This window comes from Onychomys torridus, chromosome 10 (assembly GCF_903995425.1).
Source record: "Onychomys torridus chromosome 10, mOncTor1.1, whole genome shotgun sequence".
NCBI lineage: Eukaryota > Metazoa > Chordata > Mammalia > Rodentia > Cricetidae > Onychomys > Onychomys torridus.
The window spans coordinates 88,434,403-88,449,221 of record NC_050452.1 but is presented as its reverse complement, the minus strand read 5'-3'; the positions used below and the strand labels follow the sequence as shown (position 1 = coordinate 88,449,221).

The 14,819-nt window shown below is 36.1% G+C and overlaps 1 protein-coding gene across 2 annotated transcripts; it reads left to right on the top strand.

The window, feature by feature from the left end:
* Positions 1-9,801: 9,801 nt before the first annotated feature.
* Csn3 (casein kappa) lies at positions 9,802-13,452 on the top strand. 2 transcript variants are annotated; one of them, XM_036200467.1, is made up of 3 exons: positions 9,802-9,858; positions 10,283-10,312; positions 12,997-13,452. In XM_036200467.1, the coding sequence occupies exons 1-3, from the start codon at positions 9,802-9,804 to the stop codon at positions 13,450-13,452; spliced, it is 543 nt and encodes a 180-aa protein (XP_036056360.1). The 2 variants fall into 2 exon arrangements, with proteins under 2 accessions (XP_036056360.1, XP_036056361.1); XM_036200468.1 differs by lacking the exon at positions 10,283-10,312.
* Positions 13,453-14,819: the final 1,367 nt, after the last annotated feature.

The following is a 14,819-nucleotide window of genomic DNA, read 5'->3' as shown; positions in this document are numbered from 1 at the left end:
TTTGATGCTGCTGGTTTTCTAAGCTGAAAGTCTGCTATGAGTGCTAAACTTGCTGTGGGGTGGCACACGCATTTAATCCCAGCACAAAGGAGGTAATCCCTGTGAGTTCAAGGCCAGCCTGGTCTACCGAGTGAGTTCTATAGCCAGGGCCACACAAAGAAACCCTGTCTCAAAAACCAAAAAAATAAAAATAAAAATAAAAAAATAGAGAATGCTAAACTTGACAAAAATCTCAGCTTCCTGTCTTGAAACTCATCAATCATCTCCTGCTACCTCTTGGCATTTTGTAGATCCTAATTTGGATTTTTATTGACATCATGAGAAACAAAGACAGAGTTCAAAATGTGGCAACGTGGTTTTTTAACATTTTATTCTTCTCTTTTATAGGAAAGTTAAATAAGTGATAAAAATGTCCCTGGAATGTCCATGATCTCAATGTCACCCAAAAATGATGTTAATGACACAGGAAAATCAACATTTCCCCAATATAAAACACTAACTATTCTTCAGAAAACTGTATAATGTATTAAGCAGTAACCGTTTACTCAGTAAGATCTACAAAATAGCATTCATAAAATATGAACAGTTATTTTTAAAGAACTGATATAATGAAGTCATGAAACTGCAAATCTCCTCTGTGTTTACTTTTCAAATGTTACCCACTAATAAATGGGCAATTTAACTGCAAATGACTGGCTAAGTTTGGAGAGCTGTTAGTTACATACTCCATACGGATCTGTATCTCCTGGATTTCTATTAATACTCAGTCTTTTTTCTGATGTCTAGGATATTCTGAACAAGATGAAAGCCCTCTTCCTGCTCTCTGTCATCCTGGCAGTAACATCTTGTCTCCCAGTGAGTACTCATCTAATCTCTATAGAGTGTTTATGAACATTTGTTATGAGTCCTGATTCTCCATGACATTAGTCTCTCTACACAGTTTAGTTGATAAAGATACTGAACACCTTACCTGTAGCACCATATTTCAGAAAATGTCAGATGCTCTTCAGTGCACAATTTCATAACATGTAGTTTTTGTGTAATAAATATAGATATTTAAAATAGATGCTAAGAAATAGGAGTATCACCCAGTGCTACAGCACTTACCTAGTAGTTGTTTTAGTTTATTGTCTATTGCTGTGGAGAAAGCCATAACCAAAACCAGCCTGGAGAGTACAGGGTTCATTGCAGCTCACAACTCTTAGGTCACAGTCTACCACTAAGGGGGTCAGAGCAGGAGCTAAGGACAGGAGCAGAAGGCTAGAACTGAGGTGAGGCCACTAAGAGATGCTACTTACTGATTTTCTTCTCATGACTTATTCATCGTGCTCTCTCATCCACTGAGGACCACCTGATCAGGGGGAGTACTGCACATAGTGTCTGGGCCCTTGCATCAATACCCGAACAAGAAAATGCCCGCATAGACTTTCACAACAGAAATCTAATGGAGACATAATTTCAATTGAGGTTCCTCATCTCAGATAACCCTAGTTTGCGTCGTTGCCAAAAAAAAAAAAAGAAAGAAAAAAAAAAAAGACACTAGCTATGAGAAGCCCAAGGGTTGACAGTTGATCCTCAGCACCACAAAAAGAAAAGACAATAATGATGCATGGTAACATTTTTCCAGAACATTGTCTCTACATCATCTAGATAACCAAGCCCTATACTTTAATGGATAGCATGAAACAGTATTAGACAGTATTTGAATTAGTTCTCACATATATATGTATATATTTCTCATGTATTTCCATCAGCACAGGTTAAATTAATTTCACTGTTTGACCACTAGGTGCCCCAGGACCAGGAACGAGAAAAACGAAGTGTAAGTTGCTTTCCATCTTTATGTCAGGTTTCTGTATGACACAGTCACAACTGTGATTAAACACATTTAATTATCCAAACCTCTCAGTCTCTACAGAAATTCTCAAAAGTCTTTGGGGTATTAGCATGAGATAAAGGTATAGAGTTTGGTTTTTGGAGGAAAACTTGAATTCAGTATAAATTTATTGATTAATATCTGTCTATATATAGAGAAATATCTTTACATCTCATGTAACATGATATGCAGATTTGATTATGAATCACTCTGTGACAAAGAGGGCACACAGGCCAGTTACCTAAAACTTCCTACAAGTCTCCACCTCTTAAAGGCACCACCTTTCAATAGCCTCAAGATAAAGACCAAGTCTTTAACAGATGATGCTTCTAGGAACATTTTACTTCCCATTCCAGATAGTAGCAGGCCAAAGTAGGGAAAATTTTAGTGAAACTTTATTTTGATATGAACAGACAAGCAAACCAAGAAAATAAGAAATTTTACAGAAAAGTATATATGTGTTTATGTATATTTATATACTATAGGAGAGAGAGAGAGAGTTGCAAAAATCTTCTTAACTGAAAAACATGACTCAACAGAGGGCTAAAAATAATTTCCTTTAATTTGCATGACCTAAGGAGTAACTTGAGAATGAAGAAATGACAGATATGCATACAGAAAAGTTGGGATGGAGTAGGCCATGTGCTCCAATGGATATGCACTGGCAGCAGCCTAGACACTCAGCACTCTATTATATACATCAAGAACAGGGACGTGGATTAGCTAATGTTGGCAGCAGGTCCCTGTCTAGGAACAGTCTTACATTGCAGTCATAGGGAGGAGGAAGCTCCATTTGAAACTTTCTGAACACACTGGTTTTGGCTAATCAGCTACATTGTACACATTTCACAGGTGGGGTAGGGAGGATTAGCCATTCTTCTAAGCCTAACTCTGGTTCGCCACTCCCTGGGCCTGAGATATTTGGGGTCCTTGACATGGCCATGCTTAGGTCAGTAATATAAGACTTCATCCTCTCATCACAGAGCTCACAGAATAAGAGGAGCAGATACAGAAAGAGAGATGATTTCCAATACGTGGTTTGATAAATGGTCATTTGAATCAAAGTTTTGTATCTATATGGGCACCTTCACCTCCCATCTTGTCTTATAGCTGTAGAAAGAATTATTAGAAAATTTACTTTGAATTGTAAGATTTGGAAATACAGTTAGCTCTAATTTTCTAGCCTGAGATGATCCAGTTCCTGATAATTCTACAAACAAAAAGTGTAAGTAATTTAGACCTTTAAGCTTTCTCCTTAATAAGGAAAACCCACGTGTAAAAGAGTTGCATCAAACCAGACCTTTTTTTTTATTCACAGGCCAGTGACAGCGATGAATTCTTTCCACAGATTATTATTCCCCCATTCTGGTATCCATTTGGCAGATACCCACCATTCCCAAATCAAAACTACCCATGGCAATTTTTTCCTGTTCCCATTCCCTACTCTCCCTCTGCAACTCCATCTCCTGATGAAAAGTAAAAGAGAAAAGTCATGGGGTGACTTAAGATGAATCTGGTGGTGAGTTTGAATGATACAGTCACTTTGGTTGTTCTGTTTCCTATTTGTGGGTGTGAATGCATCACTCCAGGAAAATAGATGCTACACTGTTCCTGGCTATTAGCATCCCATGTTTCAGTATTTTTCTCTGGTAGAAATCTTTGGTATCAACAGTGGAGATACATACTATGTCCCCTTAAGATCTAATAACACAGAAGTTGGAAGTCTTTATTTGCTATGATACAATAAAAACAAACCTGTCGTCATATTTTTGTTTGAACATTTTCTATTAATATAAACAATTTTTCACTTTGGGCTGAATCAGAAAGCAAAATTTTAACAGAAAGCTCAGACTGGATGACTTACGAATCTACATCCTATAGGAAGGTTCATTCTAGTTCTTAGAAAAATAATGAGTTTTTTAATGCTATTCCCAAACAATTTTACAAGTATATTAAAAAAAACTTACAGACTTCCACTTAAAATAGATATACTGTCATCTCAATATACCAGAATCAAATTGGTGAGTCTGCAAAATATGGATGGGTTGGAAAAGTGCAGGCTATACTTAAGACCAAATACAGACCCATAAAATTGTTGTAGTCAAAAAATGTCTCACTATAATGCATGTAATCATATGTATTGTATTATATGTATTTAATACATATGTGCAAACACATATAAAAAGGCTCTGACATTTTCCTTCTCCTACTCAGCATTTATAGGCTGAATGTTTTCCAACTCTTGAACTATATACATTTTTATGACAACAGATATGATGAAAATAAAATAAATGTGCATATGTAAATGTATTTTACAAGTTCCCCAGAGAATGACACATTTGGGTTAATAATCACATATCTCCCATTTATTTCAGGTTACTTTGGAATTGAATGTGAGCCAATTCCTTGAAGAATCAATGTTCCTATTAAAAGAGAAAAATAAAAGCAATTAAACTAGCATGTGCTATGGCCTCCTTAGGAGTCTTTTTACCAAGTATGAAGGGAGTTCCTAGCTCTTTAACACTTTTACATGACTTTCTAAAATGTTTCATTGAAATATAACATTTTATTAATTTTTGTGAACTTTATACAGGCATGCAATGTATTTTGATCATATTCATCCTCCCCCCAACTCCTCACTTTTCCAAGATCCCCATCTCCCAACTTTATATCCTCCTCATTTTTCTTAATAACCTACCACGTCCAGTTTGTGTTGCTTATAAACTCATGGGTATACAGCTATCCACCAGAGGCACACCCTTAAAGAACATTGGCTCTCCTTCTCCCAGAAGCCACCACCTGTCCATAATTTCTCAGTTTGGGGTGAACTGAGCCCCTCCCACTTCATGCTGGAATACCGAGTAGCTTGTTCTCATGCAGGCAGCCGAACTGCAGTGCACTCATGAGTGTAGCGGTAGAGAACTGTCAGGTAGAGAAGAATCGTAATGTTCTGGTTTTTCTCAGTCCCTGACTCTTACAATCTTTCCACCACCTCCCCCACTATTGCCCTGGTAGGGAATATGATGTCAAAGTCCCATTTGGGACTGAGCACTATACAGATACTTATCCTCAGAATTTTGACCAGTTCTGAGTTTCTGCATTAACCACCTTCCATAACACAAAGACACTCTCTATTGGGGTCTAAGAACTTCAGTAACAAATGTGTAAAGAGATATGAATTTAGAAAGCAGTTTGATACTCTACTTGTCGAAATAATATATTTATTACAACAATGTGAGACATAAAATTTAACGTATTTAGCTGGGCGGTGGTGGCACACACCTGTAATCCCAGCACTCAGGAGGCAGAGCCAGGCAGATCTCTGTGAGTTTGAGGCCAGCCTGGGCTACCAAGTGAGTTCCAGGAAAGGCGCAAAGCTACATGGAGAAACCCAGGCATGTGTCTGTACAGGTACACATATATAGAAATCAGAGTTCAACCTCAAATGTTGTTCCTTAAGGTGCCCTCCACCTTATTTTTCAAGACAATTTCTCATTGGCCTGGTGCTTGCTGATTAAGCTGTGATGGTTATCCAACAAGCCCCATAGATCCATGTGTCTCTGCCTTCCCAACATTGAGGTTACAAGACCATAACACCATGTCTGTGTTGTTGTTTTATGTTAGTTCTGAGTCTCAAACTCAATGTTCATAAGCTTACCTAGTATCTTAGCTACTTTTCTATTGCTATGAGGAGACACTGTGACCATGACAACTTGTTTTCCAAACAATTACTCCAACAGCCGAACAAGCATTCAAATATATGAAATATGGGGGTCATTCTCATTCAGAACAGACACATGAAAAGCATTTTATCTCACAGAGCTGCCTACCGGCCTTTGGTATACACCATGGGAGTGCTATACAATTGCATAAAATTGTTTCTGCAGCTACTTCATAACTGTAATTCTACTACTGTTATGAACCATAATGTAAATATCTGATATGCAGAATATCTGATGTGCGACCCCTGGGAAAGGGTCACTCAACTCCCAAGGGTGTCACGACCCACAGGTTGAGAACCATTTCTCTATAAATTCTCTGTAGTCAGCTAGGCTAGTATATTTCCTGGTGTTTTCTTTTGATAAAAACTATGTGTGTGCTAACTGTTGCTTTAAGTGAATCGACTGCAAGAGAGAGAACTTGATATTGTGCGGGGGGGGGGGGGGGAGCTACACACCAACCCCACAGCTCCCCAGAGTTTTCTTGGGTGAGAGAAGCAGGAAATATTAGATAGAAGGATTTAGAGTGTAGAAATAAAATACAGGATAGCCTCGAGAGGGCCTGGAACCTATTCCAACAAGCCCTGACTATCTCTGCCCTAAAGTATTTATAGAAATGCCAAAGGGGTGGAGCAAAAGACCTCACCTCAGTACAGCCAAGTGCAGACCATCTCAGACACCTGCACTCAGGCCTGTGGTCCTAATCATCCTCTATGTGGACCTGTTGGGTAAAGCCCCTAGGAACCTGAAAATGGGCTCCCATAATATTGTACTTCAGTCTTAGAAATTCAATGTCCCCGAACATCTTGTCTTATTTTTTATGACATTCATTTACAGTGAATGTCTCTGAAGCATATAAATTTTTGTACTAAAATTCCAATCATTCTGATGTCAAAAGAAGTGTGTGCATTAGAAAACTGAGAGAGTCCTTTACACTGCAACTGTTGTCTGAAACACTGTACTTGGAGAACACAATAGTTTATTGAGATCATTGCTAAGAAGCCAAATTAAAAACAGGGAATAAAACTCAGCAATATGTCACTCTCCATAGAGATTTAAGGGTGTGAAAGTTTCATAGTCCTTTTGCTTTTCCTTGAAGAACACTGGAACATCTATACGGGTACACAATTGAGTTTATTTAGTTCAACTCAAAACCCAAGCTACTCAGACCTAGATTGCCTTTGACAGGAATGTCCAATGCCCAAATGCCAATAGCATTTGAATAAATGTTAGGGTATGCACTCCCTAATAGGAGAAGTGACTGATTTAGTCAGTTAACATTTGGTTCAAAATGCTGGAAACAAGACCTGGATAACTCACATGGACCAGAGGACAACACCCAGCTTAGCAAGCCCCTCCTTTGGCCAGATTAGCATTTGAAGTGGGTGGTTAATCCACTGCAGAAAACTCCTTCTCTGTGGAGTTCTTAACACATATCCCCCTACTGAAGTGAGATTTTTTTAAAAAATGTCCAAAACTTTAGTATTATTGGACCAAATTTCAAAACAGCTTAAAACTATTATTATTCTTAATTGATGACTGAGAAATGACAGAGTAGAATAAAGCACCTTCAGAATTTGAGGACTGGCAGAATTAGAGACCATAAACATCCACTTTTATCACTTGGTCCTTCATATGCAATGGAAACAGGATGGTTTAAACATCTACATAGACAGGCTGGTGGTATTTCATGTGTAACACCTTGAGTAACAGAAACCAACTTCTAAGAAATAGAAAGTCCAGCCTTACTGTGTATGAGCTGCACAAGTATTCTAAGGATCAGAACAATGTTCCCTACATTCTGAGTCATGAAATAGTTCCTTGAAATGGATAGAAATGTGTAAAAGTTCTACAATGCTGATATTATTCCTTGTTTACATTCTGGCAGTCCTACATTCATGCTGGCATATACCTGATGTTTTCACAAAATGAGGTCGCTGTTAGAATTACTACCAGAAGAAGCACAGGTAAAGCAAAATATCCTTTCCTGAATTATTTAGGCAAAGTACTTGTTTAGCTACAATTTACCAAATTATGAAAGGCATTGGCAGTTTTACATGCCATGCTCTAAATCAGAATGATCTGTTGTTAGAACAAAACAATTATTCCCAACAAAAGTCCATAAAAAACGAGGGTTTGTTGTTTTTTTTCACATGAAGTAATGAATCTTCCAGTGTGAATTCAGTGTTTGAGCCACTAGTGTTATGAGGGTTACGTGCTGAACCCAAACACAAACAATCAGCCTTCATAGTGATGAAAATGTCTCATGCACAAATTTAATTTTCAAAAGTTACACATAGTTAATATGGTTATTTTTTTTTTTATTTTTAAAAGTAAAGAGTTGCAAGTTTGGAAGCAAAATGACCAACATGGGCCATACTAAATATAAAGTCACTTGAAATCAAAGTTCTTCAAGTAAAAACACTTAAAATCTGAAAAACAATTGTGGCTATTTCTCATTTTAGTCATAGCTTTATATTCAACTAGATAAGATGAGTAGGTTAAGAATGCAATTAGTATCTTTTTATACATTTTCACATACTTTTGTAAAGCACAAAGCATTCATTCTTTAAGGAATTTGGTTTTTCTTTTTTCCTCCATCCTCATGACTAACAACTCTGTTTCCTGTTCTGCATTGCCCCAGTAGGACTGACCCGTACATGACCTTGTTGATGTAAAAGCTTTCCTTCTTGTCATCATCTCAGTGGGTGAAAAGTAGGAGGGCCGTAGAATATGACTGCTGATACTAATACCCTATAATTAGTCTCTGTTACTTATCTTGGGTCTTCTCTGCAGCTAAGGGGCCTAGCAAGACCTACTGCCACGCAAGAGTTGACTCCAGGCGAAGGTAATGGTCCTCAACTTCCCAGGGCAGTGATGTAGAGCAGTAACTGGGAATACCACAAAGGTTATTTAGTTATTTGGGATACCACTAAGGTTATTTTGGAATCACACATTCCTCCTTTTAGCCATGATTGCTAAGCTTCAATACATCTAGGTATCATTTCTATATTAATTCCTAAATTAGACATCAGACTTTAGATAGTATTATGATCAAATTTTTTAACTATACTTTGTCTTTAAGTCTAGGTTTGATACTGTCTAATTATACAAGACTTGTAAATTCTAATAAAGATAATTATAAGAAACCTACTACTGCTGTAGGCAAATAGAGAGGTCTTATTTCCCAGAAAACTGGAGCTGTAATAATTGCTTAGATTAGTCCAACAATTATCTTTAAATCTTACTTCTACTTAAAACTCATATAATTCATCTCATTATAGTGTAATTATTATATTTTATTTTACTTTACTATAGTGTATAAAAGCATGTCTTTCAAAGCTGAATTAATCCATAATTTCACAAATAATGTCTCTTTAGAAAGTGACAGAGAAAAACACAAGCACTTACTAGTACATACTTGTACATACAGTAGAATCTTACCTGTCTACTAAAAGGAGCTCTTATCACTTAATGTTAAATATATATTATGGTATATTTATTTATATATTATTATATATAATATGTAATATTATATCTATAATAGCATGTTAAATATAAAAATAAAATAAATAATAGAATATGTTTTAATTACTAAAAAGGAGTCTATGGTTTTAATAAGAAAATATTTTTCAGGTAATGATTTGAAAAGGTAACTGGAAAATAAGGAATTTAATAAGAATTCCATCCACTCAAGGAAACATTTTGATTAGGTTGTCCAAACTTGGTTAGACATGAGATATTTGCAATTCAGTAATTTCTTAGAGGTGGTCCTGAAGTCAGTTTGGCAAACAGCCTTTCTAATCCCCTGAGGCTTACATCAAGAGAGGCAATGGGGTCTGATGTTCCTTCCTCTTACCTGCTGCAGGGTGGGGCACCCCATGTCTTGACTCTGTGACTTTTATAAGCCTGTTTTTCCATAACTCAAGGTTACACAAGTATAACAAAAATAGTAGATTCAGTAAGACAGTATTCCCTTCACAAGTAGAATAGTATATAATAACATATTAGATATTTGAAGTGTTGTTATTATCTAAGTTTCATTTGGTGTTTCTGTACTTTTGAGAAAACAGGTGTCCTGCACTGGCTAAATCTACCTATAAATGCAGAGGCTTTTTCTGCTTTAAAGAAAACATTACATACAATCACTTCTAACTTGTTAGCAAAGGAATCTTAATTTAATTTTTTTAATTTATTTTAGGTGCAATGATGAGGAATTTTATTGTAGTTGTGAATATTCTGGCATTAACTTTGCCCATTTTGGTAAGTTAATTTAATATAAATTTTGTTTGTAAGATTTAAATTATTTTTTATTTTAGAGATCCAATTATTTAAATATCAAAATATGAGAACTTTAACGAGCATAACAACTGGTTAATAGTTTTTCTATGTTTACTTGTATTATAAAAATAAATATTCTTCTAGATATCCAGTTAGTTACCATAATACATACTTCACTGTTCATGGAAAGCCTTCCAAATTCCTATGCTATACAGACCTATTTTTAAGAGAGAAAATACTGTAAATACAGTTTGTAAGCAGTAAGTATGGAACTCCTAGTCAAGGATCAACATTCTTTGGATGAAATTTCTATCCCTCCCATCCTCCAGCCTCCTTAGGATTGATTACTTAAAGACGTTAAATACTTCACTCATTTCTCATGATTTCTCTTTCTATAACTCCTCAGGCCGCTGAGGTACAAAGCCCACATCCAACAGTAAGTTGATATTATCTTTGCTAGAGACATGAACCCCAAACACAATACTCTGAAAAGTGCAGTCATATTAAAATGCCTCTTGTCATAAAACTGAATAAATGCTTAAATGCCTCAACAAGTTTAAAAGACCTTCAGACTTTCTAGTATTCAAAGTACTGTCTTTCGTGACACTTTTCCTTACTATGTGGCCTAGCCAAGCTCTTCCCAGGTGTCCATGCTCTAGTTCTGTGCCTGCTTGACCTGGAATTATATTTTATGTTTAAAATGAATCATGCAAAAGGGCCTGCTTCTTTCAACTTCCTAATTAATTTTCATTGAGGTTTGGGCTATTTTCACGCCTTGTTTTCACACCCATTCTGCAATTCTAAGAACTGATTCTGCCAGCAGACAAGGGGGTGGGGAGAGCAACCTATGTGTGTGCCCTCTTGTTAAAATTATAAAATGTTTAGATTATTTGATTAAATTGTCAAATGTAAACAGGTGTCTGCTAAACAATACTTTTGAGTAAATTCTTGGGGTCAAAATTACCTTTAAAATTTTTCTATGAGCTTTACAAATGTCAATTTGTAAATTTACAAAAGTATGGTGTTCTGTGGCCAATTGCATGTGAAAAACTTGGGTTTTCTCTATGAGAAGTAGAAAGTAATTTTAAGTCAGAAAATGAATCCATTCCTGCTCTACAGCAATGCTTGAGTTATTGAGCCTACTTTATAACAAATTCCCCTTCCTGCTTTCTTTACTAAGGATTTTTAATTAGTAAATATTAATTGTAGATAATAGTGTGCTACACTGTAACATTGACATACATTGCGAAATATAGTTTGGTCACACTTGCATTAATTTACCCTCTTGTCACTCCTATGGCTCCCTTACTCTTCTCAATAAGTCCCTCTTCTACTTCTCACCCTTTTTTAACTTCACTTTTCTTATATTTCATATTTTATATGTGCAAGCAAAACCTAACTGAGGTCACTCACAGAGATATGTGTAAAGGGTCACTTACAAGACCGTGGGCCACTTACAAGTGGATGAGCCACTGGAGACAATGCCTCTTCTGAGGTTCCATTGCACAGTGGTTCACACTCTGGACCCTGAAAATGCCACTTTCTCTCCCAGCAGCCATTAACTGCCAACAGTTCTTCAGGGAGGGAGGGACCTCGTGAGCCCCCTTCCTATTCCATGATGGAATTTGGACAGGCTGCTTCTTATACATATGTTGTGTAAGCAATCATAGCTGCTGAGATTTCCTGAGTACAAACACCATATCCTGACTGGGAGACAGATCCATAAAGGTTTCAATAAACAAGTATATCATAGAATATATCAAAAGGAAAGAAATTTATAGATTTACCATTCAATATATGAGCTATCAAAAGCATATGAAAATTATAATGTGATACTTTCTTTTATGTGCCAATTAAATCCTTCTATCAATGTAAAAATGAGCATAAAATTCATTTTGTCTTTAATACTAAAGTGAAATGGAAAAACAAACAAAAAAAAAGAATCTCTGCTTTGATTTTTCACTTTGCCATTTCTCATTATTTTTCTCTGACCCCTCAGGTTGCAGAGATGCAAAATCAGGAACAACTGGCTGTAAGTCTATTTTCAGTTATTTATATAACTGAAATTTAATTTATGTAACATAGTAGTGTGCAAAGAGGAATATCTTCTGATTAAAAACTAAATAAATTTTTGACCTCCACAGAATAAACTAGTATCTTCTGATAAGTGAAAATACCACTAAAACAAAAGATAATACGAACCAAACTGGATGTTTGCCTGATAGTCTTAGTTTCTTTGAATAGCCCAACTTGTGAGGGCTCAATTGAATGCTTGCTTTGCTTATGGGACGAATCTCCATATGGAATACTTAAAGGAAAAGAACAAAAGCCGAACTTAATATCTCTCCTGTCCACTTGAAAAAGTTCAGTTGGAGAAAATGCCTTACCTGACTCATCCTTAAATCCACCACATTTGCTCATGTTGATGTCTCCTTTGGTTCCAAAATATCTTTGAAAACATACATCAGCTGTTTCTTTTTACAGGAAGAGTTGCTGTGTAGAATGACTTTGTTGGTTTGTTAATATCACTATATAAAAGTGTGTCAAGAAAATTTTGTAACTGTACAAGGTTGGCAGAAATAAAAGTCCTTAGTTGAGGAATTAAAATAAAAATATTTAAATCCAACGTTTAAATTAAAAAATCTTCCCACGTTTTATTATTCTGTTATAAAACATGCCATTTCTTGGGTTGATAACATTTACCAACAATTGTAATATATAAGGGAAGAATACATCCATGTGTGTCTGTGAACATTGTGTGTGTTCGCATAGAATGGGTGAAGTTCTCCTTTAGACTTTCCTAGGTACTGCAATTAAATATGTAAAGTCTAGTTAATGCTTTCAATACATGCCATACTTCCATGGAGGGAAACAAATTTTACATTATTAACTACCTAATTTGTTCAAAAGAAATATTATTTCTATGTCAATACAAGTAATGTTTCACAATATCGAAAGCATACACAGAATGGGAAATGTGTATATCCAAATATGTAGGATACCATATTTTCAATACTCTATTTGCTCACCATAAAATCTGCATTATTTCAAAAGTTGCTGATGTTCTTTGCATTTTTATCTACAATAAGAATCTTTCTGCACAATTTTCCCTTTCTGCAGTGCCGTGAAAAGGCTGAAATACTGTACAATCAGAAAAGAGTCCAGTATACACCAGTTGGCTATATGCTGAATAACAATCTTCGTTATGAACCTAATTACTGCCACTATAGGCCATCTGTAGCTGTTATCCCATATGAATATCACCCATTTGTTATGTTACTACCTCTGCTTAGGTCACTAGCCCAAATCTCCCAGTGGCAGCCAACACCAAATTTCCCCCAGCCCGCTGAGGTATCTCAACCCATGCCAAGCCCATCCTTTCTTGCCATTCCTACCAATGAAAATGAAGAGAGCACAGTCGTTCCAAAAGTCCATACCACTGCTCCTGTTGAGACTACACCAGTTACCATCACTGAACCAATGATGACTACTACTGTGGCCAATTCAGAAGCTTCCACCATGCTCATCAACACTCCTGAGGCTGTCACAGTCCCCGTATCTTCAACTGCAGCATAAAAACACTAAGGGACCATCAAAGAAGACAATAAAGGTAAGTGAGCAAAAATAAAACAAACAATCCATATAACAAGCAAGGACTTATCCATACAATCACAAATTCTAAACTAGTAAAAGCGGATAAATCATGTTGTGGGAGCAGGCAAAATAGCTAACTAGAATCGAAATTGGGCATAACTATAGCATTGACAAATGAGTCTTTGTTCAATAAGAAATGAAAACAGTCTATTTTTACAAAATGAGGAAAACTTGTACTTTCATCAAACATGTTCCTGAAGGTTACAATCCTCCTTTTACCTGTTAATTTTATTGCATCCATACTTTACAGTGAAGTAAAATATTTTGTACACTCTCATGTGTTGGGTCTAGAGTTACCAAAGTAAAATTTCTCCTACCATGTTGTACATCATATGCAGTGTTGGGCCAATAATCCCAGCTGCTAGTGAAATTGAGGCTAGACGATCACAAGTTCAAGACCAGCCTAGACTACATAGAGAATGAGCCAGCCTGAGAAACTTAGCAAGATCTTGTCTCAAAAATATAAAAATGAAAAAAGGGGCTGAGGATATAATTCAGTGTAATTTGTTGCCCAACATGTGTGAGGGCCTAGATTCAATTCCCTGAACACAGAGAAAAACACAAGAAAGGAAGAGAGAGACAGGAAGAGAGAGAGAGAAAGAAAGAGAGAGAGAAGGAAAATAAATCTGTAACAGTACTGTCTATACTCTGACATTAGTATTAAGAGGGTAAAGGAAATTCTATCTTTTTCATGAAGTTCTTTACTTCAGACGTGACTCCTCAAAAGGTCTATGAAGTTGTGCCTCATTCCCATCTTTTTAGATAAATCATCAAAGAGGTAAAATGCTTAACTTTTCAAATACGGTAATATTAAATGGAAACTTTCAGAATATTAAATGCAAGGCAAAATACCATTAATTATTTGAGTAAACAGATAACTAAAGTTTAAAATAATTGAGAAATTCTAGAAAGCTAAATAATGATAAATAATAATGGTATTTTTAAAAACTCACAGAGGGTGAAATTGTTTGGATAGAAAAGTATGAATGCTGAGTTTTGTCATAACAGACATTTTGACCTATCAAACTGGGTGCATGTTCTATGGTTTAAGATGCCATGCAAGGGTCTGTGGTCTGAGGTACTGCTACAAGACAGAAGGGGAGTCTACCTTCTCAGCAATAACTTCACACTGGTTATCATTCTCTCTGGATTTTCATTCTGTCGTAACTTTGAGCTCACACCTCAAGGAGAAATGTGGGTAAAATGTACAAAGAGAGAGCCTATTCAGTTTCAAATGTGGGAGCCTAATACTACACCATGCTTCCATAGGGACTAATTTAAAAGATAAG